At 39.1% G+C, this 26,232-nt stretch overlaps 11 protein-coding genes across 11 annotated transcripts in view; 5 read left to right on the top strand and 6 right to left on the bottom strand.

Annotated features, from left to right (window-relative positions):
* Positions 1-181: 181 nt before the first annotated feature.
* On the top strand, positions 182-5,561 carry RHIMIDRAFT_290143 (uncharacterized protein; the record flags this gene model as incomplete). Its single annotated transcript, XM_023613709.1, has 3 exons — positions 182-526; positions 589-2,419; positions 2,484-5,561. Exons 1-3 carry the CDS (start codon positions 207-209, stop codon positions 5,559-5,561), a joined length of 5,229 nt encoding a protein of 1,742 aa, XP_023469542.1. The 5' UTR covers positions 182-206.
* A 43-nt stretch (positions 5,562-5,604) lies between these two features.
* On the bottom strand, positions 5,605-7,910 carry RHIMIDRAFT_307918 (gamma-glutamyltranspeptidase; the record flags this gene model as incomplete). The annotated part of the gene is made up of 11 exons (XM_023614548.1): positions 5,605-5,874; positions 5,928-6,090; positions 6,158-6,363; positions 6,435-6,956; positions 7,029-7,125; positions 7,180-7,215; positions 7,267-7,410; positions 7,466-7,475; positions 7,529-7,609; positions 7,667-7,724; positions 7,839-7,910. The coding sequence occupies 11 exons, from the start codon at positions 7,908-7,910 to the stop codon at positions 5,605-5,607; spliced, it is 1,659 nt and encodes a 552-aa protein (XP_023469541.1).
* A 68-nt stretch (positions 7,911-7,978) lies between these two features.
* Positions 7,979-9,219, bottom strand: RHIMIDRAFT_93957 (60S ribosomal protein L12). Its single transcript, XM_023615898.1, has 4 exons — positions 8,893-9,219; positions 8,795-8,823; positions 8,323-8,726; positions 7,979-8,256 (listed from the first exon to the last, which is right to left on the bottom strand). Exons 1-4 carry the CDS (start codon positions 8,946-8,948, stop codon positions 8,248-8,250), a joined length of 498 nt encoding a protein of 165 aa, XP_023469540.1. The 5' UTR covers positions 8,949-9,219; the 3' UTR covers positions 7,979-8,247.
* Positions 8,977-10,699, bottom strand: RHIMIDRAFT_273667 (uncharacterized protein). The gene is made up of 6 exons (XM_023612398.1): positions 10,208-10,699; positions 9,991-10,155; positions 9,750-9,941; positions 9,585-9,686; positions 9,394-9,528; positions 8,977-9,333 (listed from the first exon to the last, which is right to left on the bottom strand). The coding sequence occupies exons 1-6, from the start codon at positions 10,682-10,684 to the stop codon at positions 9,292-9,294; spliced, it is 1,113 nt and encodes a 370-aa protein (XP_023469539.1). The 5' UTR covers positions 10,685-10,699; the 3' UTR covers positions 8,977-9,291.
* Positions 10,700-14,239: 3,540 nt separating this feature from the next.
* Positions 14,240-15,401, top strand: RHIMIDRAFT_93878 (uncharacterized protein). The gene is made up of 5 exons (XM_023615896.1): positions 14,240-14,798; positions 14,855-14,902; positions 14,959-14,996; positions 15,048-15,132; positions 15,180-15,401. Exons 1-5 carry the CDS (start codon positions 14,633-14,635, stop codon positions 15,257-15,259), a joined length of 417 nt encoding a protein of 138 aa, XP_023469538.1. The 5' UTR covers positions 14,240-14,632; the 3' UTR covers positions 15,260-15,401.
* Positions 15,402-15,535: 134 nt separating this feature from the next.
* RHIMIDRAFT_248930 (uncharacterized protein) lies at positions 15,536-16,803 on the top strand (the record flags this gene model as incomplete). Its single annotated transcript, XM_023610572.1, has 5 exons — positions 15,536-15,670; positions 15,721-15,784; positions 15,839-16,037; positions 16,096-16,677; positions 16,731-16,803. The coding sequence occupies 5 exons, from the start codon at positions 15,536-15,538 to the stop codon at positions 16,801-16,803; spliced, it is 1,053 nt and encodes a 350-aa protein (XP_023469537.1).
* Positions 16,804-17,078: 275 nt separating this feature from the next.
* On the top strand, positions 17,079-18,157 carry RHIMIDRAFT_198930 (uncharacterized protein; the record flags this gene model as incomplete). Its single annotated transcript, XM_023606332.1, has 3 exons — positions 17,079-17,379; positions 17,428-17,854; positions 17,908-18,157. The coding sequence occupies 3 exons, from the start codon at positions 17,079-17,081 to the stop codon at positions 18,155-18,157; spliced, it is 978 nt and encodes a 325-aa protein (XP_023469536.1).
* A 36-nt stretch (positions 18,158-18,193) lies between these two features.
* Positions 18,194-19,680, bottom strand: RHIMIDRAFT_198319 (seryl-tRNA synthetase; the record flags this gene model as incomplete). The annotated part of the gene is made up of 2 exons (XM_023606274.1): positions 18,194-18,478; positions 18,526-19,680. The coding sequence occupies 2 exons, from the start codon at positions 19,678-19,680 to the stop codon at positions 18,194-18,196; spliced, it is 1,440 nt and encodes a 479-aa protein (XP_023469535.1).
* A 108-nt stretch (positions 19,681-19,788) lies between these two features.
* On the bottom strand, positions 19,789-22,220 carry RHIMIDRAFT_93882 (uncharacterized protein). The gene has a single exon (XM_023615897.1). It carries the CDS (start codon positions 22,195-22,197, stop codon positions 19,897-19,899), a length of 2,301 nt encoding a protein of 766 aa, XP_023469534.1. The 5' UTR covers positions 22,198-22,220; the 3' UTR covers positions 19,789-19,896.
* Positions 22,221-22,382: 162 nt separating this feature from the next.
* RHIMIDRAFT_273659 (uncharacterized protein) lies at positions 22,383-22,724 on the bottom strand. Its single transcript, XM_023612397.1, has one exon. The coding sequence runs from the start codon at positions 22,604-22,606 to the stop codon at positions 22,436-22,438; it is 171 nt and encodes a 56-aa protein (XP_023469533.1). The 5' UTR covers positions 22,607-22,724; the 3' UTR covers positions 22,383-22,435.
* A 2,535-nt stretch (positions 22,725-25,259) lies between these two features.
* Positions 25,260-26,232, top strand: part of RHIMIDRAFT_273657 (uncharacterized protein) — a 1,686-nt gene continuing 713 nt past the window's right edge. The window contains exons 1-5 of the mRNA XM_023612396.1: positions 25,260-25,343; positions 25,391-25,444; positions 25,499-25,662; positions 25,717-26,069; positions 26,126-26,230. Coding sequence (XP_023469532.1) covers positions 25,291-25,343; positions 25,391-25,444; positions 25,499-25,662; positions 25,717-26,069; positions 26,126-26,230 — 729 coding nt within the window. The 5' untranslated portion in view covers positions 25,260-25,290. The remainder of the gene's footprint in view (positions 25,344-25,390; positions 25,445-25,498; positions 25,663-25,716; positions 26,070-26,125; positions 26,231-26,232) is intronic.

The raw sequence follows: 26,232 nt of genomic DNA, 5'->3' as shown, positions 1-26,232 counted from the left end.
TTCATAAACCCTACAATTAATAGCATTCGTAATAAAGTATCATTTGGCACGCTTTCCATATTTGGTTATTTGTGTCGCCATCAGTCAAAGTTTAGTTTATTTCGCTTATTATGCACTGATTTTTGTTTATGTTGTCTGCCATCACTCATTAATCATAGCTAAACTCTTTCTTTCGTTCCATAATTTTTTAACGCCAATACTATTTTATGTATCATCACTCAACGCCTGTCATTACGGACCTTTGCTCTTTTCCTGATGTTGATGATACTACTATAACAGACAGACTAAGGGCTAGATACATGAACTATCAGCCTTATACAGCTATAGGATATTGTAATATCATAGCAGTAAACCCTTTCAAGAGGCTTGCCCAAAACGACACGCAAACTAGCGAAGAGTATGTTACATTCTACAAAAACCCTTCAGTCAACAGCTGCTTTAAACTCGATCCACATGTTTTTGGACTTGCAAATGCGTCTTATTTCCGTATGCGAAGAACAGGAAACGGTCAAGTGATATTATTACTGTAAGTATAACTCATCTTTTACTGTTCATGCTCAAATTAGACTCAACAGATTTGTTATTTAGAGGCGAGTCTGCAAGTGGAAAGACGGAAATACAAGACTTAATTATTCCACATCTCATACGTTTGGGCTCAAATAAGAAGAAACAAAAGATGCAAGGGTATATTATAGGTGGTCATAAAGTGCTAAACCTATTTGGATCAGCAACAACATCTCCCATAACAAGGTATAGTTCCCGGTTTGGTGTCTATAGTGAAATACACTTTAATGAGCGTGGTAAAGTGGTTGGAGGAAACATTGCTACTTATCTCTTGGAAAAGTCGAGACTGTGTGGTGGTGTTTCCAAATCTCGACCAAGTCAAGGAAACTTTACAGTATTCTACTTACTATTAGCCGGCACAAATCCTGATGAAAAGCAGGTACTACAGCTAACAGATGATCCCAAGTCATTTAATTACTTGGCGTCATACAGTAGAAGTATTTCAAGCAGCGACGCAGAACAGTATAACGAACTGAAGAGCGTGATGCGTACGGCAGGCTTTAAGAAGGACCACTTCAATTTTATTATTCAGCTGCTATCGGCTATACTACATCTAGGGAATTTGATTTTTATGCCTAGTGATGGAGCTGAAGAAACAGTATCTATCAAAAACATGGATTGTTTGGAGCTGATTGCTGGCTTCTTGGGGCTTCAACCAGAGACACTCAAATCATCTCTAGCCTTTAAGACGGTTACTATCAGAAAAGACATAACAACCCTGATATTAGATGTAGACCAAGCCACAGCACAAAGGGACGATCTAGCACAAACACTTTATTCACTACTGTTTACTTGGCTGATGAACTATATCAATGAACGAATTTCATGTGACGACTATAACAGCTATGCAGGCATTCTAAATCTTCCTGGAAGTCAACCTACAGCGACGAATACGGCGGATTTTTACCAGTTTTGCGTCAACTACGCAAATGAAAAAATACATGACTTCATGATGGATCGCATGTTTGTAGCCGACGCGTTCGAGTTAGAGTCAGAAGAAATAAAGACTTCAAAGGTGCATATGAAAGAGAATAAGAGATGCTTGGAGCTACTCGAGAGGCCACATCATAGTATTTGTGCGCTATACAACAAGGTTACGGAAAAGATGCTCAGCGGTAAAAAGATGGTTTCGAATGAAAGCGCGGTTGAAGCTATCAGCAAATATAATGCAGACTACGAGGAGGTATCTATTCATAAATCGGATACTGGCGCTCGATTATTCGCCATACGCCACTTTGTTGGAGATGTGACATACGATTCCAAGGATTTCGTATCCTCCAATAATAATCAGCTATCACAAGATTTTGTCTCTTTATTCCGTGGAAGCGCTGATAGTCCTGGATCTCTCAACAGCTTTGTTGTGCAGTTATTCTCTGATGAAAACATCACTGCAGATACCCACATGTATCCAGAAGCGCAACAGAAGGATAAAGGCAATAACTCTTTGTCAGTCAAGCAACGCAACGAAAAGGATGAAGGATACTTCCAGTGGAGTGGTAATAAAAAGACAGCTTTGGCTCAAACAAAGAAATCGATGGATGATCTGATCTCTACTTTTCAAGAGGCCAACCTATGGTCTGTGTTTTGTATCAAGCCAAATAATACGGGAAGCAGTACAGAGTTTGACAGCTATTTGGTAAAGTCTCAAGTTGAAGTGTATGGATTACGGCATATAACGCATAAAATGAATGAATTCTATACAATTTCATTTCTGCATCAAGATTTTTTAAAGCGATATTCACCCTTGCTATATATTCCGGATGAGATTGAGGGAACAGAGCCTCATGAACTGTGCAAAATAGTAAAGCAATCGAGTTCCTGGACAGATAATGATGTAGCTATTGGCACTACAAAGGTAATTCAATCGGACATTCAAGGGAATAAAAAAAGAAAGCTTTTGCTAATGATGCGCATTGTAGGTATTTTTGGGATATTCACTTTGGCATTCACTTGAAGAAAGGCTGCGTATGTTAGAAAAGGAAGAGAAAAGAAGCAGCAAGACGTTATTAGCAGAACAAGCTGGTATAAATACCAAAGTCCATTCTAACTCACCTCAGGAATATCAACAAAATTCTTGTTCAGATGGGATGAACTATATAAAGCAGCCACAAAGTGCGCCTAATGACATTGGTAGAGTGATGCTCAATGCTCGCTCCAGTTCACTGGTGGGATCTCCTAGTAGCCCATCCTTTGTACCTGAAGAAGATAGGACAGCAGGTACCTACTCGCCTCCCAACTTTCCAGATACATATGAACAAGATACCAATGCAACAGAAGAAAAGCCAAGTACGATGACGCCCGGTCGCAAACGCTGGCTTGCTCTTGTTTATGCACTTACATTCTTTATTCCCAGTTTTCTTTTGACAAAAATGGGCGGTATGAAGAGACGAGATGTTCGAATAGCCTGGCGTGAGAAATTAGCTCTTTGCTTTATCATCACTTTTATGTGCTGCTTTGTCATCTGGTTTCTAGTATTCTTTGGAGAACTCATATGCCCTCACCAAAGTGTCTTTTCTATAAATGAATTGAGAGGTCACAAAGCACCTGACAATGCATACGTAGCTATTCGTGGAGAAGTATTCAACCTAGGCGAATTTGCTTCACATCATTATCCTAGTATGGTCCCTACAAAGTCTGTCTTAACATATGCTGGAACTGACGCTAGCGAGATTTTCCCTATACAAGTGTCAGACTTGTGTGAAAACGTATCCCCTTATGTCTCTCTCGACTACCAACGAAACTACAGCGACCCAAATGCGGAATATCATGACTACACATACTCAAGTGGGAGCTATAAGCAAAACTGGTACTACGACCAAATGACAATGCTCCGAAAGAACTATAAAGTTGGACATATCGGCTGGGAGATGAAGGCTATCGATGATCAAGCAAAGGGTGCCTACAAAATGAATGGACAGTCCATGAACCGTTATTGGGCGGTCATCAACAACGCTGTGTACGATTTGACGCCTTATATTCTTGGAGGACGATACGTGTCTGCTCCACCGAATGAAGAAGCGCCTGCTAATATAAGCACTGACTTTCTTGATATCTCGGTTGTGAATCTGTTTTGGCAAAATTCTGGAACTGACATCACGGAAAAATTCAATGAGCTGCCCATCAGCAGTGATAAAAGATATAGAGAGCTTGCGTGTATCAGGAATTTATACTTTGTAGGCATGGTTGATTCGAGAAATTCTATCAAGTGTCAGTTCTCTACATATTTCTTGTTGGTTATTACTGTTTGCCTATGTATTGTCATATTCTTCAAATTCCTGGCTGCCCTGCGTATAGGAAGCCCTCGTATGCCCGAGGATCTTGAGAAGTTTGTCATCTGCCAAGTTACTTGCTACACAGAAGATGAAGATTCATTAAGGAAAACAATCGATTCGCTTGCCACTCTCAACTACAATGATAAACGCAAGCTGATCGTGGTCATTTGCGATGGCATGATTGTCGGTAGCGGCAACGATAGACCAACACCTAGAATCGTTCTGGACATCTTTGGTGTGGATCCTCAAGTAGACCCAGAGCCACATTCATTTTTATCTGTTGGGGAGGGAACGAAAAAGCACAACAGAGCCAAAGTGTTTTCGGGATTATACCAAGTCAGAGGCCACGTTGTGCCGTATCTAGTCATCGTCAAGGTGGGCGCTCCAAACGAACGACAAAAGCCTGGAAACAGAGGTAAACGCGATTCACAGCTGATCACGATGCAGTTTTTGAATCGTGTTTATTATGGTGCACCGATGAACCCTTTACAGCTTGAGCTTTATCATCAAATGAGGAATGTCATTGGTGTCCCTCCAGAGTTTTATGAATACGTTCTGATGGTGGATGCAGATACTGAGGTTATGTCTGATGGACTGAGTTATCTGGTATCGAGTATGGCGCATGATGCAAATATCATTGGTGTTTGTGGTGAAACAACACTCGCAAACGAGAAGGATACCTGGGTCACCATGATTCAGGTCTACGAATACTTTATTTCTCACCATATGATTAAAGCCTTTGAATCCCTGTTTTCTACTGTCAGCTGCTTACCAGGATGTTTCACTATGTATCGAGTACGTACAGTTGACGGCAAACGCCCGTTATTTGTCAGCAATGAAGTCATTGAAGACTACTCTGTTACCACAGTAGACACTTTACATAAGAAAAACTTGTTATACCTAGGCGAAGACCGTTACTTGACAACGCTGCTTCTCAAACACTTTCCAAATTTCAAAACCAAGTTTAACCCTGACGCACATTGTCAGACAAATGCTCCCGACACATGGAGCGTTTTAATCTCTCAGCGTCGACGTTGGATTAATTCAACCGTGCATAATCTGGGTGAACTCGTATTTCTACCACATCTCTGTGGTTTCTGTTGCTTCTCTATGCGCTTTGTTGTCATGCTAGATCTCATCAGCACTCTGGTTCAGCCTGCACTCTTGGGTTACTTGGGATTCTTGTGCTACAAGCTAGCCACTGCGCATAACCAGATACCCTACATTACCATCATGACTTTAGGATGCACCTATGGCATACAGATGATATTGTTCATTATGAACCGTCGTTGGGAATACGTTGCTTGGTTCATCGTCTCTATTCTTGCTCTACCTGTGTTTTCTTTCTACATTCCTATATACGCTTATTGGCACTTTGATGATTTCTCTTGGGGTAATACTCGAATTGTGGTTGGAGAAAAGGGCCAAAAGGTTATCATTAACGATGAAGGTGAATTTGATCCTAAATCAATACCACTGATAACGTGGCGAGAACATGAGAAAATGATGACCCCGGATATCGATCAAGTGTCACAAAGGAGCAGCTATCTCCTGCACACAGGCTCCGCTTACGGCCTCCCAGAATATACACCAAACCCCACATACTACAAGCAGCGGTCACCATGCTATCAAATGACTGCCAGTCAATCTATACCTGGATCCCTATTCGAAAGGGAATCATATACTAGCGAACGCAGTAGACGCTATCCAAATTCGCACGTATAGGCTATTTATTATTATAATAAAATCTACTACAAGTATTACAAATCTAATACGCAGCAGCTAAACCCATTTTACGAGGATCACTTGCTGCTTCAATTGTGCCATCTTCATTTCGCTTGACGATCTGAACTGCCGATACGCAGTATTTAGAAGGTAGGCGGAATATTGTGTGATTACGTTTGATGAGCTCTTTTTCGATTCTTTTGTCAAAACCGCGTTCAATAATGACCATGTTTGGCATTAGCTGATGATGAACACGAGGTGAAGCCACTGCGCTATATACATCTTTACCATATTCCAAAACATTAATGATAGCCTAAAGAGAAAGTAAGAATCCCGCGTTGTGTGTACAATGTTTATAGCATATACACTTAAAGTCACTGTTGGTATGAGCGAGCCTCCCGAACCTCCCAAAACCATTTCGAGAAGACCGTCTCTTTCGATAATCGTTGGAGTGATTGATGATAACGGTCTCTTTTTAGGTGCAATGTAGTTGTACTTGCTTGGATACAGTCCAAACTTATTGGGTGTCCTAAGAATATATTGGATTAGTCCGCCCTTTTGTTTTCCATGCATTGTTGGATGCGACAATACGCTACCCAGGTATAGAAAAATCGTCCATTTGGTCATTAAGCACAACACCTGTTCTTTCATCAAGAAGGTGAGAACCAAACATAAGGTTGACTGTAGAAGTCAAAGCTACGGCTCCATCATTCTCATCTATAACTGATAAGTGCATTGTTCCATGAGACTCAATGATATCAAACTTGGGCTCATAATAGAGCACATCATGCGTCATGTCATCCTATATGTTCAAGAACTTTTTATCAGCTCGAGCTGTAACACAGTCCTGACGACAGTTTTTTTTTATCTTACGGTTATCTTTTGCCTGATAGAGGCCGCGTAATCTTTTGTGCCGAGTTCGTCTTTTCTATCTTGGTTATCAATAAAGTCTGGGTCAGCCAATTCTGTTCTAAAAGCAGCACCAAATTTGAGTGCTTCAACCAGTCGATGCACATTCAATCCAGTCAAGCCTTCTACTTTGAATTGGAACCTTTCAATCAGATTTAGCACGCTTACTAACACACGGCCACTTGTTGGCTCAGAGGTCGTTATCACCTTTCGACCGTTATAGAAAGTGCTGATAGTGGGTCTTATGACGGGTGTGTATCCTTTAAAGTCATCCAGTGTCACAATACCTCCCGAAGACTGTATTTTTTCCACTAAGCTTTCTGCTATTTTACCCTCATAAAAGGCATTTGCACCATATTTAGCGACTGATTCTAGAGTGTCCGCCAACCTGGGCGATTTAATGATCTCCCCTGCTTTGGCTGGTCTTCCATTTTTGTAATATATATCCGTCCATTCAGTCAGATTGGACATCCAGCCTTGCTCTGACTATTCACGTTATTAGTTTTTTTTTATTTTTTTTTTCTTTTTTTTTTTTTTGTGTGTCGAATTTAGTCTTACCAAAAGCCTAGCCTCCAAAAGTGGAGTTACCTTGAATCCCTCACGAGCCATAAGTATGGAAGGTTCGAATAAAGTATGCCAGGGTAACTTTCCATGTCTATTTACCAGGATTAGTCATTGTAGCAATTAAATAGAAAGGGACCATCCTTGCCTTTTATGTGCTAATTCTAGTCCTCTCAGTTCGCCTCTAGATAATGTATCAGCTTAGTCACTCCTAACATCTCATTAGTCAACTTACGGCACTGCAACAGATAAGCCACCATGTTGAGCCAACATAGGATCTTTAACAAACATATCTTCCGTAGCTCCAGCTGGTGCTGTTTCTCTAAAGTCAATAAATTCAAAAGTGCCGTTAGGTGATCGAATAAGCATAAATCCACCTCTATAAGGCCCAAGCGTTAGTATTTACACAAAAAGATATAAGTGATCGACCTTACCCTCCAATGCCTATTTAAAAAGAAAAATGAGTAAGATCAATGCAGATGATCGATTTGTGTTACCTGTAGCAAAGGTATCTATGACGCCAATGCATAAAGTAGAGGCAATAGCTGCATCCACTGCATTTCCTCCCTTCTTCAAGGCTTTGTATAGATGCACACAGATAAGTACGCTTAAATGTATACTTTTCATTCATTTACTTTCAACACCAATATTAGAACACTGTTCTGCCTCTACTGCAACCGCTCCTTTTGTTCCCTTTGCGATATGTCCCACAAATTCTACAGGACTATCTAATTGAACATTACCTAAGCATAATCATAAGAAAGTCAGCGTCCTGAACTTCATATTTAAAAGAGGGGAGACGCTTACTTTCATAGACAAAGTGGCCAAGAAACAATGAAGCGGTAAAAAGGACAACACCAGTAGCAATATAATAGCCATACTTTTGAAGTGTTGACCTTTTATTCTTCTTTTGACCAAACAATGGCTGGTATTCTTCTATATCTGACATGTTGAAAAAAAGAGAAAAATTAAAAGAGGTCCAGCTTCTTTTAAACGTGAAACATAAGCACACACTTCGGAGCTTCCGGAAAAACAGTTCCTTCAATCGAGATTGGTTGACAAAAAAACATACATCATAGACTTCACAGCACACACGCGCGCGCATAAAGCATATTCACAACAATACAATTTTTATAAGACTATCGAGGCAAAAAAAGGGGGGCATTTATGTATACAGAAAAAAGCAACACATTCAATTTCCACAAAAAATAAGTGTTTATTTTTCCTATTAAAAAATCACACATATATTATTAATACACACAATTCATTAAAAGCTATCAAATATACTTACAGGAATTTCGATCTCACCAGCGTCAATAGCGTCTTGAATATCCTTGGGGCTTTGACCATCGACGGTACAACCAACAGAGAAAGCAGTACCAAGGATTTCCTTGACAGTACCCTTGAGTTCACGAGCCAAGGACTTGAAGCGCATGGTACGAGCAATTTCAATAACATCATCAAGAGAGATGTTACCAGAGTGCTTGATGTTCTTTTCCTTCTTACGGTCACGAACGGGTTCCTTAAGAGCCTTGATGACTAAAGAGGAAGCGGAAGGAACAACGGAAACTTGAGCTTGACGGTTTTGAATGGTCAATTGGACAGTGACACGGAGACCCTTCCAGTCCTTGGTACCCTTGGCGATATCTTCACCAACCTTCTTGGGGGACAAACCAAGAGGACCGATCTTGGGGGCTATATTAAAAAGTCAATTGTGTGAGCTGATGGTTGAATCGTGTGTGTATATAAATGCTGAAATTTACCAAGAGCACTGGAGGCACCTACTTCACCACTAAATTAATGTTAGCTGAACCGTTTCGTTGAATTGTTATCTCTTTATGTTTTCTCTCTCTCTCTTTACCCTGTAGCACGGAGGTAGATGATCTTAACCTCACTGGGATCGAACTTGGGAGGCATCTATATGTATATAACAAGTGTCAATCAAATGGATGGATGGATGGATGGATGCGGCATTCTTACGTTGTTATAAAGAGAAGGTTCATCAATTTGGCAGCTGAATGGATGTTTGATACAGGAGTGGCAAATAATTAAAACGCCGCTCACTGCCGATTCAGCGAGTGTGCTTGAAAGGGGGTTTTAAGATGAATCAAACAATTTAATACAGACGATGATATTTGTTGACGCTTTGAACAAAGAACATGCTTAATATAGTGCTTTCTCTCATAACAATAACTTTTTTTCAAAAAGACCCTTCTTATTCTAATAAATAAATACAATGGGTGATTTTATTGTCAAGTCGTTAACGTCTTTTGTTATTAGTCAGCTCTTGTTCATTCTCTAACTGTGTATAAAAATACATTTAGTCAAAAGAGATATAAGTATGGATCTTCCCTTTCTTTACCTTTCTCTTTGTTCCTCGTTTTGGCTCAACTTGTTGCTTCTTTTGCTCATTTTCTTTTTGTTTCCATATCTTTAATTTTTCATTAAAAGCAGCTTGACGATGTTGAGATCGCGCATCGGTTGCAAAGCGAAAAGGCTACAAGAGAGAAAGAGGTTAAGATGAATGCGGTGTGCCTTTCTATGATCATGTACCTTGACTTCAATATGTCTCTGTTCTTTCTTAGGCTTAGACTGACTTTCTTGACTAGATTGATCTTTATGGTGGCTATTTGATCTTCTAAGAGTAGCAATTGTCTAAAGGAAGAAAGAAAGGGAAAACGTTTAGCTAGAGAAAGAACAAAAAATAGCACTACTTACTTCTCTTGCATAATTAGGCACAGATGTGTTTGTAGAAGATTGAGTGCTCTTTGATCTTGCGACAACTGTAGGAGTATTAGTTGTGGCAGTCGTAGTTGTTGTAGAAGTAGTATGATTAGAAGGAGTGGTTTTAGGTGGTGATTCATTAGAGCGACTATTCTTTGTTGAGGTTGTTGCTGTAGGGCGTGATGCCTGAAAAGTTGGCAGTTAGTAAAGTTATACATACTATTAATCAACTTACGGGTGCCTTATTTGAACCATTGCCTAAGCCTTTTTCAAACATTTTTATACGTGCAGCCATGGGAACATAAACATCGTCTGGCGACATTTCATTTTTAATTTCTTCAATTGCGTTAATAGACGTCGTAGACTTGTATTTGGGTATCTTGGACATTCCAACACGTTTCTACAGAAACAAAATGAACATCATATTTAAAAGCTATTCAAGATAACCATACCGTGATTCCACCAGGGCGAGGCTTTAATATATCCTTTTGCTTTCTCTCTTCTTTTCTTGAATTAAACCGGTTCTCATATGCATAAGTGCCTTGCATGTAATGAGGCAATGTATTGTTACTATGGCTATCTTTTCGTTTCTTTTCAATTTTTTCTTCTGTTTGGTCTTTATTTCTTTGTTGAATTGATTCTTTGATGGCTACTTCTTTCACTTCCTCTTCCTGCTTCACAACAGCTTCTCTCCACTGCCCACGATCTTCATTCTTTATTTCGATTGAACTGTATTTCTCACTGGTTTTTCTTAAAGGGCTACCGTAACTGATAGCCGTCGTTCTTTCAGGTGTTCTAATGGGATCCCTGGGTGGCGAATCTGTCACTAAGGACTTGAATCTTTCACTGTATCTGCTTTTATAACGTAAAGGGCTACCATTTTCAGTTGTATTATGCTCAGTGCTATTAGAACGAAGAGGCGAAGCCATGTGTGATTATAAAAAACAAAGAGAGAGAAAAAAAAAGGACCTATTGTGCCTAACGCGGCTGTCTCCCGCGCTATTTCGCGTGACTGTATTTTAATTTACACAAAAATAAGCGTTTATTCAGCAATGCTTGCCATTTCATTTGGCAAAAGGTAAAAAGATGGTGTGTTAGCTCTTCAAGCTACTTCTTAAAAGGGCTGCTTCTTCAATATTTTAGCCTTTGGTATTAGTTGGTTTATAGGTGTATATCTTGATGTAACCAACAAATGAGAAATTTCAGAAAAATATGTATCCCCAGACGATTGGCCAAAGATAAGCGACATTGTTCAAAAAGGATATCTCAATGCACCAAAGTTTCACTTTCAAATATGGAATCAAAGTTCCATTTTCGTACAGCCCATAAGCAATTTTAAAAAGACTAGTGACATTATTTCCATTTTTATTTCGTATTTCTCTTTATTACTGTTGATTCCCTATATTGGAAAGCACTACAAGGATAAGGCGTTAATTAATAATATGCTGATTGTTGAAATACTTACAGAAGCTTATGAACTTCGATTTCAAGGTCAAAGGCTCTTTTTTGGAACAGTTTTTTGCAATTATTAATGTATTCCTCGAATAGATCAAAAGTCGAGGGCCGGTTGGTAGAACGTGTTTCCGATCTTCTCGGCGAACTTGGCTCTGATACTCCTGGCGAACTAGGTTCTGATATTTTTGACAACGTGTACTTTGTCTTACGAGACGCGGTGCGGGTCGCTCTATTCAAGGCTCTTGTACCTTCAATCATGGCTCTTTTATTAAGTCGAGCCTCTACAAAGAGAAGACTCAAATCAGCGTTGTTATGGAACTTTTTTTTTTGGTAATCTTGGACATGCTTCTTCGTAAGTAGCAGTAAATTTTTTAAAAATGATTTTTTCGCGTCTCAAGAGAACTGAAGCTTTCAAACCATTCAACAATGGACTGCTTGCATTTTCCCTTATCATTGTTTATAAATCCAGTTATTGAGGACCTGTTGGTTTTTTTAGAAAAAGTTCTTTCAAACCTAGAAGGGAAACACTACGTGCACCATAAAATACACCAGAAGCTAGACTAATACCATGGGCGCTACCTCTACCCATTACCTATGACGTCGCCTAAGAAACTATTCAATGTATGATGCCACGCTAAACATGACTTTAGAAAGTTGTCATCTTGGTTTGTTTCTTTTCAGAAAGATAAAAAAGAATATTTTTTTTTCGATTTTATACTGTCAGTTTGATCAACAAAGATCACTTGTGATAAATTCTTATTTACATTACTTAATCTATTTTCTGGTGTATGTAGTGTTTCAATATATAAGTCGTTATTGTTGCTAAGAGACAAGATAAATAAGCTAAATATGAAGTTTTCTTTACATGTTGCAAGCTCGGACATGTTTAGAATTTGTTTGTTTTTAAAGGAGAGAAAGTGATTGGAGAATTCTTGATACACTCCTTTATCACACTTCCTCCACCAGAAAATTAAAAAAAAAAAGTGATAATCCTTTCTTTCAGCATCACTATGTCGCTGATAACTGGTCTTTAAGTGATTATTGCCTTGCCTTAATACTCTTGGTATATAGAGAGTTCTATCACACCCTAAGATAACTTCGTATTATTATTGATTTTATTTTTTATATTCAAATCGACTAATTATATTAACCAGTAGATCAACCAGGAAATAATGAGAAAGAAGTCCTTTTGGGGGATGTAGATGCAGCCGTGATTGAGTACCAGTATGTCATCGATGACTGGGCCCTTTCTTATTATCATTGGTATATTACACGCTCTATCGTATATCTAAGCTTATAATATCTAAAGAATAACTGAAGCTTGAAACAATGTCTATTATTTGGAGGATCTTCGAGAGTTCTGTCGTTATTCAGATTCAAAACTGCCAACTTGTTTAAATAAAGAGCCTTTGTAAAAGATTGCACAGCTGTACAATAAGTAATTCGGAGGCTATGCAGTCTTTGCTTTTTACGTGTGCAATCCAAAAATTACATTCATGTAATCTGGATTTTTTATGTGTATTTGCGTAATATATTTCTGGAAATGGTGTAGATCAATGATTTTGGAGATTTCAGTAACTTCTTCGTCCGAATAATCTGGAAATCCGTTTACCCATGTTTTCTTCAAAGAATTCGTCAATTCGGCCAACAGATTATCTCCGGACACTGCTCTAACTTCACCGCAGTGCTAATTCGGCTTTAATAGAAGTGTGACAATACAAAAGTAATAAGAGATAATAGGACATAGTAAGACTGAATTAATGCTTGTATTGATAAAGGGTGGTTCTTATTTATACTTTAAGTTTTCTGTGGGATTATAGTTGATGTGGGTCTAACTGTTGTTCTGAGGTAGAGCAGTTAATTAAGGGTTTCCTAGTTGTTACTACTGTGGCATCTGAAACAAGAAATGATGCTCTGCACTAGTGTTTGTTATTGTAAGGATAGTTTCCTTAGTTTCAATAAGCGTGAATAATGTTCAGATACGACAAGAAGTATGTCTTGCACCGCACAAAGAAATGCATTAGTCAAAATATGTCGCTTTTTCAGAACGGCTATACGTATGTGGCAACTTACAGAGCTTGCTCTAGGTTTCCTCCCAAAAGAACACTATTTGCTTCATTGAACAATAGCTCGACAGAATTCAACTTAAAAGTTTGAAGTAGCCTTGTTATGTTTCTCTGTTTAAAAACCCAATCGTCCTCGTTGTTGGCTTCGATTGCTTGTTCTGAAAGAGTTATCGCCACCAAAGGTACGCGTCTCTATAGAAGTGGTTAGAAAAATGGATCATGTTTTATGATTATAATGTCGATAATGCGAGCACATTTACTCTTTTTTCTTCTCGTGGGTTGTCGTTAGACAATCCGGCCTAGTGTATTCGGTAAGTATCTTTATATTTACCATTTACTTTCCCGCCTTCCCCCACACTCTTCAACATTTTTCTCTTCTCTTTTTCTTCCTTTAACCTTTTTTTGTACCCGCCATTTACCTTTATCTTTCTGTTAAGATCCGTGTGGATCGTTCTCAACAGTAATTACATCGACTCGTCGTGCTGCTCCTTTGCTTCGATGTCTCTACGGTTATCAGGCTATCCAAAAAAAAAAAAGGGATAAACGATATGCTACTTACCACATTTTATATAAGAGGGCGTTTCAAGTAAGAAATTATTAAAATAATAACAGAAAAGAAAATGAAAAAGATAGACTATTGCAGCTCTAGAAGAATGCTAAAGGAGTTATTTAAAACTACGAATAAAGGAAGCGCAATGACCACTTTTTTTTTTTAATTATGCAAGCTGACAATAAGAGTTGTCATTAATCAGACTAAACATAGACATTATAAGCTCAGAGAAAAAAAAAAAGACGGTATAAATTTTATTATAGTGTTCATCTTTATTTGCTATGATACCAAGCACATAAATTGTGGTCAGTCAATGTCTTTTATATTGAAAGATAAGCCTTTGAAAAACGTCAAAATGAGACCTCTGACAACATGTTTGCAGGTGTTTAATAAATGCATATAGATGCTTACTCCTTTTTTTTATTTTGCTTCAAATAACTTGAGCTAAATTCAAGCGTTAAAGGCTATTGAAAGCACTTTCAAACAATGTGGTTTGCTGTTACATGACCTTGGTTCACAACAAGTAAAAGAGACTCTGGTAATAATCCTTGAAGGAAACTCACTTTTAGTATTGACTTGGATGTCCATGATCAACCAAAGCATATCCCCACTTGATAGGTTCAACAAAATGCTTACATGTAAGATTCTATCATGCCTACACTAATCTAATTTTAACGTCTCTAAAGTGTCCCCCCTCATTCTGTGCAGATCTCTTTCTCTCTTTCTCACTCTTTCTAATTCAGTTTCCGCTATTATTATTCTCGAAAGTTTTTTTTTTTTTGATTTCCACTGTTACTCTTTTCCAAATGTCAAGTGAGAATTTAACCAACCTTGCTAAACCAACGTCAGACGCTACGATTACAGTTCGCTGTATAAAGAACTTTGAATATCGCACATGTAAAAACCTCGTTCTTCAACACGTTAATTTGGAGACTTGCACTGTTGGTGATTTAAAAAAGCTCGTTTTAGAAAGTAACCTCTTGTTTTGTAACTTTTGCTTGGCATTAACTGAAACCTATCAATAACAGAGATTCATACACAGCCTGGCTGGAAACCCTATTTGAACGTCAAATTTGGTATAAATCAACAATCTTGTTCGTTACTTTTTATATAACTAGGGATTTAAAAATAGATACGCTTAAAGTTTATACAGTAGCTCATGGCCACAAGGTAAAACAAAGACAACATGTTCCTGATGTGACACTAAGGATGTATATTTAGACTATGAACCTTATTATCAATACTGAGGATGATGACAAGTTGATCCTTTCGGACGATAGTGCTGTATTGGCTTGGCAAGGCATTGGTATGCATCATTTATGTTTTTTGTAGCTCTACTAATCACAACAATAGAAAATGAGACTGAGCTATCCTTCTTTCATATGGAAGACTATAAACAATTCAAGTCACATCCTGATGTCATTAAATGGTAAAAGAATATCCTTCATTTAATAAAAATATCCAAATTTAGACTTTTTAAAAAAAAAGTGTTACAGAGCATTGTCCTACTTTTTTTCTTTAGTATCTTTCCTCGTGTAAATCGTCAATCAGAAAAAGCAATCGCCTACTTAATGTTGTCTCGTTGTATCATTCCGTAATTGTGGAAAAGAGAAAAAAAAAGGACATATAAAAGAGAGTGTCTTGTATTTCCAAGGTCAATTCTTTTCCTTATCCCTCATCCTTTCCTTCCTTTTTCCTTCCTTTACCCAATGGTTCGCGTACTGTCCTTAATCTGCGCTGCTGTCACTCTCCTTTCGTCTACTGTTGTTGCCAAAAAGGCTGATGTAGTTACGCAATATACAGTCAGCTGTAAAAAGACTTATATCGTAAAGAATGGTGATACTGTAAGTCTCTACTCCATCAATCAATATATAATCCTCACTATTCATGATAGTGTAGTAAAATCGATAAAGCATTTGGTGTCTCATTCAATCAATTGAGAAGATGGAATCCTTCAAGTAAGCGAAATAATGACTTGCTGATCAATGGGATACTTATATGTTTTATTTTAGTCAATTCCCGTTGTACCAATCTCTACATCGATCAAATCCTTTGTCTTAGTGCTCCTACCACGCATACCTCTCAAGTCACTGTTGGCACTCCTACGCCTACAAAGACAAAGACTACTACATCCAAGACGACAACCACTGTTTTGACCATGACAAACGCTGGTCCTGAATGTAGAACAGATGATGACTGTGCTGGTGTTCGGTAAGTTGTTCAACAAGAAAAAAAAAAGCATTGCTAAGCTCACACAAAAATAAATCAGCTGCTGTAACCTCTTTACGAACAAGTGTGTCCTTGATCCTGATGGTACCATCTGTGATATTCAACCTACAACAACCATCGTCAAGACAACTGTCTCTGGCACTAAGACCATCACCACCAAGGTCACGACCAAGAACACGACACCTTCTACACCTACAGCCACAGCTACGCCTGGCCTCAGCGGCTTAACTGTTCAAATCTCTAGCTCCTCTGATTTCTGTCTCTTCTTACCTCCTTCTCCTGGTAACAAAGATGCCAACGGTGGTAAGGTAGATAATGATGCTATCGCTGACTCTGAAAAGAATGCAGTTGCCTTTTGTACCAAGCCTAATGTCAACGCTCCTGGTGCTGGTATCTTCCCTTCAGGATTTATCAAATCTGCTAAATACCAAACAAACTCTGCTGCTGGTTTTGTTCAGGTTCGCGGTACGCTCAATATCGCTGCTTACCAGCTGAGCAGCAAGGACGATGGTGGACAGTACGATAACCATGGAAGCGGCTCTCCTCCACATTCTGCCTGTGCTGGTTATCCTTACTATGTCAGTTTGATCGAACCAAGCTCTGCTGATTTTTGTATCAGATGGTAAATAGAACATTATTATTTTGTTTATATATATATACTCATCTTTTTTATAGTTGTGAGAAATACTCTGACTGTAATGCTGGCAGAAGCGCCTATGGTTGTGATCGTGTTGTTCCTGCTCTTTAAATAAATCTCTCTTTTTTTAGATTACCATATTTGTGTGCATCTTTTTTTTTTATAATAATTATTATTTATCAATTTCTACTATTACTATTATTTTTACAAGTTTCTTCAAATAAATGACCTCAGAAGTAGCAGATCCAGCTGTGAATCCAATACCAACCAGCGTGACAATCACAAATGAGTCCACACCATTACTATCTCAAGAAGCAACAGCAACAACAAGTAGCTCAAGCTTCCGACAACAACAACAGTCATCGGTCTGGTCAATGAGCACAGACATGTCTATTCGAAAGAGAGAAATAAAAGGTGTGATCTTGCTTGGAGCATCGTCTGTGTTCTTTGCGATCGTATCTGTATTTGTAAAATACTTGGGCAACACTATACCTTCTTTTGAAATCGTCTTGGCAAGGTCTGCCATACAGCTATTCCTTGGCTTGATCGTTTGTGTTTTTCTTGGCGTCAATCCATTAGGAAAGAAAGGCTATCGACGATGGATTCTATTGAGAGCGCTCGTAAGTGCAAGTGCATTGTGTTTGTTTTTCTATAGTCTGACAAAGTTGCCATTGATTGATGCGACAGGTAAAACATGAACAGAAACATGTAGACACTTTGTTAATACTTTAATAGTCTTATTTTTTGTGGGTCCCATATTCAAGACCATCGTTGCCTCTGTCGTCCTGAACGAGATGTATTCTTTTAAAGATGGATTTTATTCAGTTATTTGCTTTATCGGACTATTATTTGTCATCAAACCGAGCATCTTTTTCAACGTTATTATCGATACCTCAAGGTCTGTTGCCGTACTCTGTGCCCTGACCGGGGCTCTCATGTCAGCGACGGCCTATGTGACAGTGCGAAAGATAGGACAGGAGACGCATGTCTTGGTGCATATTGTTTATTTTGGATTTGTTGCGTCCATAATCAGTCTCTTGGTCTACTTGGTTCGCTTACAACAGTTTGTGATACCTGACTATCATCAGTTCAATAATGACCTTTGGATGCTTGGTGCCATTGGACCCATTGCATTCTTGGGGCAATTTTTGCTCAGTCAAGGGTAAGTCTCTCTCTCTACACATCTTTACATATTTCTCACTCACACACATTCAGACTCAAGATGGCCCCTACTGGCCTGGCAAGCGTGATACAAGCAAGTGATGTCGTATTGGCATTTATCTTTGGCATCGCCTTGTTCAAAGAGTATCCAGAATTTAGCACGATCGTTGGCTCAATGGTTGTAGTCCTAATGACCACATGGGTCAATGTAAATAGATGGCGTATATACATGACAAAGAATGCTGCGATCAGAAGACGTAGATCTAAAGATAGACTTCAGCAGCAGCAACAACAAAGACAATAATAATAAAAATACACTTTAATATATACATTTACAAAATCAAGGTTTGAAAACACTAGGTTCACCAGGGATCCATTTACGAAGGGGTTGTGGTATATCAATCGATCCATCCTCTCGCTGATGTGTTTCTAACAAGGCAATCATCACTCTGGGCACTGCCATAGCTGTGCCATTCAACGTGTGACAGTAATTGACCCATTTCTCTTTCATATGCCAGGGTACACGTACCTCCTTGGGTCCTACATTTTCTTTAAACTGAGAAGACAGATACCGAATGTCTAATCGACGGGCTTGATAATCCGTGCAGTTTGAAGTGGATGAAATCTGAGCATACGTTAGTCATCCGACACTATATAAAAGTATACATATACCTCGCCCCAGCCATTCTTTCCTGGCATCCATGCCTCTATATCATATTTCCTATAAGCACTTGCGCCAAGTTCTTCTGTAGGCATATCCAATACACGGAAACACAGTCCAAGTTCGGTAAACATATCTTCCTGGAGCGACAAAAGCTCTTGAAGGATACCTTCGCTCTGACTTGGCGTTGTCACTGTAAACAGCTCGACCTTTGAGAATTGATGAACTCTATACAACCCACGTTCCTCAGCCGACCCATGACCTGCCTCGGCTCTAAATGAATGACTGAACCCGACGACGCGTTTAGGCAGTTCCTCTTCCTTGAGCATCTTTTGAGCAAACATCCCTGCCAGTGGAATCTCAGCGGTTCCGGCCAAACAGAGCTTAGGCGCTGTGGTGTGGGCCATACTGGCCGTTGACACATCATAGATCTGCGACGCTTCCTTCTTCCGAGGCTGAAACCCGCAGCCATAGGCGATCGACGTACGCACGATATCAGGAGCCAAGACAGGCATGAACCCTCTCGCGGCCGCCTTATGAAGGGCATACTGGATCAAGGCGCATTCGAGCCAGGCGCCTGCGTTCTTGAGGTAATAGAATTTAGACCCGGTTACGACAGCGGCTTGTTCGAAATCGACCATATCCAGATTCTCGGCCAAGGTGAGATGATCACGCAAATGACGTTCGGTGCGTGGTGATCCTACCGTCTTGACTATGGTTGCATTGGTCTCTGGGCCACGAGGGGCATCAGGATGAATGTCGTTGGGGATCAACAGGGCCTGGTTGATCAGATCGGACTCAACTTGGACGAGTTTTTCTTCCACTTGTCGTAATTGATCTTTCCAATGCTTTGCTTGATGGATAAATTCGTTGCGTTCTTGTTTGGAGTTCGCTGACCGAATCGACTGGTTGATCTCGTCACGTCGATCACGAAATGAAGCTGCTCTTTTTTCGAGCTCGGTCTTTTCGTCAGAAAGTCGTTTCACTTCGTACACACAGTCGGGCTCATAGTTTCTTAATCTCATGCTATTCGCTACTGATTCGACGTGTTTGGCATAATGACTCAAGTTTAACTGAGGAGGAATTCTATGAATGTCATCTTGTGTTGTGTAATATCGACACTTCCAAGCTTGTCGATATTGTTGTCGAAAAGTTGTTCTAAGCATAAGAAAAAAGAAAAGCCCTGGTCCAAAATGTCATTTTGAATAGCCGCGAACTTTTTAACATTTTTTTTTTTATTAAATGAGAGAGCATTAATGAATATTTATATACACATAAGGAAAGAGAAAAAAAAAAAAGAAAGAATAGAGTTGATATATAAAAAAAGAAACATAGAGAGAGATCATGTACAAGAGATATATATATGTATAGTGAAGAGCTTATTACATCATAGGGTGTTCATCAATAAAAAGGAACTTGTTCATCTTGCGAGGATTAAAATATCGGAACCTTGCTTGACTTTTACCACCATTGATAAATTGAGGCTGAACCTTGGACGATGCTTGTGGACTTGGTGGAACATAATTGTTAAACTGAAGAAATGGAGGTGCTGTTGAAAAAGATGACTTTCTGGAATGTTGAGGAGAGACAGTGAACTGATTTTGAAATGAGATCGATCTTCTGGGCTGCTTTAATGATTTTGGAGGCTGCTTTTGAGATAAAGTGGGAGACAGGGTCGCGTGAGGTTTGAGATGGGCCAAAAAGAAGTCAGGTTTCTTCATAGCCGTCGTATCCTCTATCGTGGCTGGGCGATACGTATTGAGTTGATGTCGACGAATTTCGACTTGCATCCAGTCTGCGACTTGAAGCCAGTTCTTGGAGTTGAATTGAAACTCTCTTGTGTTTCGTAGGATATCAAATGACTTGGTCAGTCCATGGTGAAAGTCTTCCATCTTAATGCCTCGTAGTATTTTTGCTTGGTCGTCAGGGGAGGCGCAGGTATGATAAATGTCCATCGCAACCGACACAATTTCAGCCGCTCTCCAGAGTTCGTCACGGTCAAAGGCGCATCGACCGACATCGACCATGTTGCATGTCTTGACGGTGCTCAGTTGAGTCAGGGCAGTCGAAAGACAGATGTTGAGTGAATCGAGAGAGGTCTGACTTGGACGAGGATCGTGCATTTCAGGAATAAATAGCTTGTGAAGAATGATGCGGGTTGCGTTGTATTCGATGTTGACGCGCAAACAGGCCATGAAGAGGTCACCGGTACCGTATTCAAAACCACTGTCCAGCTGAAGGTACTTGGGTAATCCCTCGTAAAAGGAAATCAGACGCTTGTCATATTCCACTAGTTGCTCGATGGTCAATTCTGAGTTTTCGGTATCGTAAAGAGCCGCAACAATATCTGCTTGAATTCGCCAAAGGGTAAGACAGTGGATGAAGGCGATAACTCCAATTTCTGTGTCATCGATATCTTGTTCAAACACCTGAGGAAGATCGATTTCGCCAGGAACGCGAGGTTGAGGCGTGTTCTTGGGCGCACCAGCTGACCAAAGGTAAAAGTCAATGGCCCAGACGAACCACCAGAGACGAGTGTCCATTTCCTTGTCATAACAGTCAGCATCCTCGTGAGCCATGCGTGGGTAAATTTCGAGCTCATGAAGAGCTGAAACAGCCATACCGATATAGTGGTGACGTCGGGAAGGTTCAGCACGGACGCACATGTAGAGTAAGGCAACAATAGTATATCGATCAGGGGTATCAAATGACTGGGCGAGACATTCACGAGCACAGCTGAAAAAGTACTCTTCTTGTTCTTGAAGCTTGTCTTGGTCTTTGAGAAAGTGCATAAATTGAGGATGCGGATGGTGAAAGACCATGTGACGAAAGACGTACGAACAGATTGCGTTCACAATTAATGTGTCTGTCGGTCGTTCCTGGGCCCTGTACCAGGTCATAAATTCGTCTCGTTTAAGGATCGGTTTAAACCGCACCCAGCAGGTGAAATAGGTGTCGATACATGCGTCTGCTATTTCTCGCAGGCTGTGAGGTGAATCTAGAGTGGAGTGTGCGTTTGGTATCTGACCTAGATCACAGGTTGAGGCAAAATAATTGACAGGCTTTGTTTGGTTGCTTTTATTGCGGCAGAGAACGATCTTGTTGTTGATTTGAGGTGCTTGTGTGGGACTGCTGATGCTCTTGTCTGTACAGCAGAGATGACTGAAAGCGTCAATTAGGGAGCGTAGGTCGGAGGCATTGGAAATCTTTGCTTCAAGGTTGATTCCTTTGTCTGTGCAGGAGAATTGAATTTTCGAAAAAATGTCAGCAGTACGTGGATTAATGGAGGATAAGTCGACAAATGAATCAAGTGGTTGAGGAGAAGAAGGAGATAATGCTGTTGAAGTAGCAGACAGTCCAGTGAAATAATCGTCCTGCCAACAAAGACTAGAGGGAGGTGTTATATTGTCTAAGCTTGAAGAGTCGTGTGGATCAGAGGAGTCGTTTGAATATGGTATATCAATTGGTATTGTTGAAGGAGTATGAATGTAATCCATGGGAGGACTTGAGGTAATAGAAGATTGGTAATTGTTTTCAAGAAAGGACGAACTTTCAAAATTATTCTTTTGATTATTAAATATTTCAATGGTCGTATTATACCAATCATCATCCTCATCTTCATGAAGTGATGATAGATTGGCTCTAATCCTTTTATTTGATCTCTTTACTGTGTCAAAAGGCATAAGTTGAGTAAAAAGAGAAAGAAAGAGGTTCTTGTGGGAAAAATAGGATTTTTTCTTTCTTGTAGACTAATTCGTGACACAAATAACCTCTTCTGACTCAAACTAGTCGTGATTGGGTTATCTTTATTTATTCTTTTACCCTCTCCCCCCGAAGTTCCCTATTGATATTACTCTTGTCATACTTTATATTCTCTTATCTATTACAGGTATCATATAATGTCCCTTCCTCCCCAGCTTTTTATTTCTCAGTCGGCCTATTTCCCTTTCCCTCAATAAAAAAGAAAGCCAGTAACATAATGGCAATCATTTTTCCAGTACCACGCTGATTTTGTGTAGCGAAAAAGTCAATGGGGAAGCAAGACAATAAAAGGATAATAACAAAAAATCGTATTTGTAAACTGAGGCACATGTTATCTATTTATTAAACGCTTACTTTAATGGCAACAGAGTTACACTAACAAAGGGACCAAACAAATTAATTGTTTTGCTTTGGTAACCCATCACCATAGCAACAAGAAGAAAAAAATAAAATAACGCATCATTTGCAAAAAAAAATGGATCACCTTGCTTGATTTTTAATAGGCAACATAGTCATATGGAATTGTGTAACTAGTAACAGATCTCCATTAGTAAACTGGTTACTAAGATTACCGTCTTTTTTTTAGATTAAGTCAATCATATGAGAGCATCTCCATTGGTAATTTGTTGACTCCGCTATTTACGACAAGTATATAAAAAAAAAACCTGGGCTCCGACTAGTTCTGCTATGCTTATTAACTTTCCGAAAAGTCGTTTTTGCTCAATGTGATGATTATCCTTTTTATGTACACACAATAGCTTCAAGTGTCATGCTTTTTTTAATTATTACATTCATGCGTATGTCATGTTTCCCTTGCATAAATCTTACCCCTTCTTTTTTTTTTTCTTTTGCCCCTGCCCCTGTGACAGCCCTTGAATGTGAATACTGAAATGTCAAGTTGAAAGACTACCTTGTTATCTTATGCCAATGTATGTTCCAGACACTTTCCTTTGATAGCTAAAGTATGTGATGTACTACAATGTAGTACCATGCTATGGAAACATATCACATTGAACGTGGGATACTAAAACTTTATCTAATATTAAGCCTCTCCTTTATTTTTCCTCTTTAGCTATTTATTCCGATATAGTTATTTAGGTTACCATGCTACAAATAGAGTACATGTACAGCGTTACAACGGCTGTTCTATTTTATTATTTTATTCTGAACGCAACTCTAAAAGAGATTTCGTCATAAACTCATATTATTTGCTCAAACAGAGAGAGATAGAGAGAGAGATAGATCGCCCACAGGTAGGTGGCACACACTTTTTTTTCTGTCTAGCCATCAAAAGTTGAAAGGGAGAGGGGCCCTATTATCCTACACATTATATAATTTCCCAGGGGCACAACCCTAGCACTTTAAATAGCTGAAGTAAGTGAGGAAAAATAAAAAGCTGCGCATGTGATAGTAGATAACCTTTTTAAGCATATCTATTGTATCTTTCTCAAATGGTGTCCTGGACTCTTTTGCGCAAACAGATGTCCTGATGTAAGTATGTAATAACATATTCAGTGAATATCTTTGAAAAAAAATTATTGGTTGTAAGTCAGTTCATAGCCATATTTATTCCCCCGTTATCGCTTGGACCCAATATAGTTGCTATACCAGGCATTTGAGACTGCAAAAAGACATAATCTAGCAAATGCTAATAAAAATCCCGCCATGTTCCGCGGAAGTCTGTGTTTCGTTTGCAATAGATTATCGATGAAACCAGATCGCTGTTTCTTAAACTGTTTTTCGCTGATTTTCGTAAATGCACGCAGACACAATGCAAAAGTACATGAGAAGAATAAAGAGAAAGCTTATGCACATGACATACTTGTTTTTAACCTTGCTCACTTGATTCTAGTAACAAGTGAACTACCCGTAAAGGCAAAGGCTATAAGATTCACAAATTAAAAATAGCATCTATCTTTTGTAACAGAAAACTACAAATATAGAAAGAATAAAAAATGGCATATTTTACCGTGATTATTACAGCATATATGTCAATAAGCTTCTTCCACAAACTCAATGCTCAGTCCTGTCGTGTGGTTACAACACACGCAATCGACTTTGAACATTTAAAATGGTTCCAGTAGGTTTGATATATGTATCGTCTGTTGCACAGTTGCACCCTTTCAAATTTTGAAGTACAGGTCCACATGCTACTGAACGACCATCATTTAAATGAAGAAGCTGTCACCAAAGTATACAAAACCTTGTAAGCTACTTGTCTTTTTTTACCGCAGTAAAAAAAAAAAAAAGAATATCTTGGTTTTTCCTAAAGGTTACAACTTCAACCTTTTTTGATAAATTGGATTCACTCTGAATGAAACGGGACATTTCTTATCTCGGCTAAATAATGGCACCCAAGGCAAGATGGTTTTGCCCAGTGAACATTCTCTGAGATTCTTATAGTAGGTGACCATTGGCAGATATGCCACGTTACATTCTGTCTCCAAAACATTTCCCATCATATACATCTTTTGTACTTATTGTCCCTCATCAAAGAGCAATAAAAGTCTTTACGAGAAAGGATACCCGTTATGACTTCCGTAGAATAGTAGACATGAAAGTCAGTCTCGACTCAAAGGCATGAAATCAAAAACGATTCCATCCTTGGAGAAATGGAATAAAAAGGGATTTCCAAAAAACCGGAAAAAGGCGGGCAAAGCCTTATAGTATACACACCTACTTCAAAGGACGTGACTATAGACGCGCAACGTTCATGCAAAGAAAAAGCATGAAAAGTTTAGAACCACACGTCTCACTTGAAATAGACAATTGTCTCTAGACAAAGTATCATTTTGACCAGAGTCAACTTTCTAAAAGAGTGCTTTGTTCTCAATGATTATCTAATGCAAGTCTATCTTATTTTTTTCTGCAGACAAAAAAATCCACTTAAATATTCTGCAAGTCTCCTTCATGCTGAAGTGCGTTGTGTCTCTTTCCTATTATAGTAATCACAGACCCCATATAAAAAGCAAACGTTGTTTTATTTTTTTCTTTTGTGCGCGTTTTCATCAAATATGGCAAACGATATAGATACTCTTGTCAGCATGGGTTTTTCCCTTGCAAAAGTGTAAGTGACAATAACTAACCTATATATATGGCTCATTCTTGTCATAGAAAAAAGGCATGGAAGGCAACGAATGGTGCTGGTTTGCAACCTGCAATGGATTGGTATATAGCCATTTTAATCACATCGACATAATCTCATTCATTTCTCTCTTTCAGGATGCTGGAACATCCAGAAGTTTCTGATGAACCTGAAGAAGAAGAAGAACAACCAAAAGAACTAGGCTCTGAATCAGTTCAAAAAGAGGAAGGCGAAATACAACAAGGAGAACAAACTGCTTCTAGTTTGATTTGCAATGATTGCCAAAAATTATTCCGTGATGGTAAAATGATGATGAGCTCAAAACAATGATGAAAATTCATCGTGTTTTTCATAGCAACTGGAGCAGAAAGACATGCTGCGAGGACAGGACATCAAAATTTTGCTGAAAGCACTGAAGTTATAAAACCATTAACCGAAGAAGAGAAGAAACAAAAGTTAGCCGAACTTCGATCTCGTATGGCTGAAAAACGCGCTATACGTGAAGCTCAGGAGGCAGCCGAACGTAAAGAAGCTGAAAGGATTCGAAGAAAAGCAGGAAAAGACATAATAGCTGCGAAGGAAGAGTTGCAGGCTAAGGAGATTAAAAAAGCCTTTGAAATGAAGAAGAAGGAGAAAGAATTAGATCGTATTGCAAAGGCAAAGGTGAAAGCACAGATTGAGGCAGATAAAAAGGAACGTGCAGCAAAGGTAATATGAAAAAAACAAATGGGTATTAAACTTGATTAAACGATTATTTACCTTAGAGAGAAGCAGCAAAGCAATCTCAAGCAGAAGCAGCAGCAGCACCAGCTGCAACATCAACATCTCAGCCAGCTGTTAAAAAGGAATATGGTGATGCACGACTTCAAGT

Source organism: Rhizopus microsporus (genome assembly GCF_002708625.1).
Source record: "Rhizopus microsporus ATCC 52813 unplaced genomic scaffold scaffold_3, whole genome shotgun sequence".
In the NCBI taxonomy this organism is placed as follows: domain Eukaryota; kingdom Fungi; phylum Mucoromycota; class Mucoromycetes; order Mucorales; family Rhizopodaceae; genus Rhizopus; species Rhizopus microsporus.
Note: the sequence above shows the minus strand (reverse complement) of the source record. Positions and strands in the feature narration are given on the sequence as shown.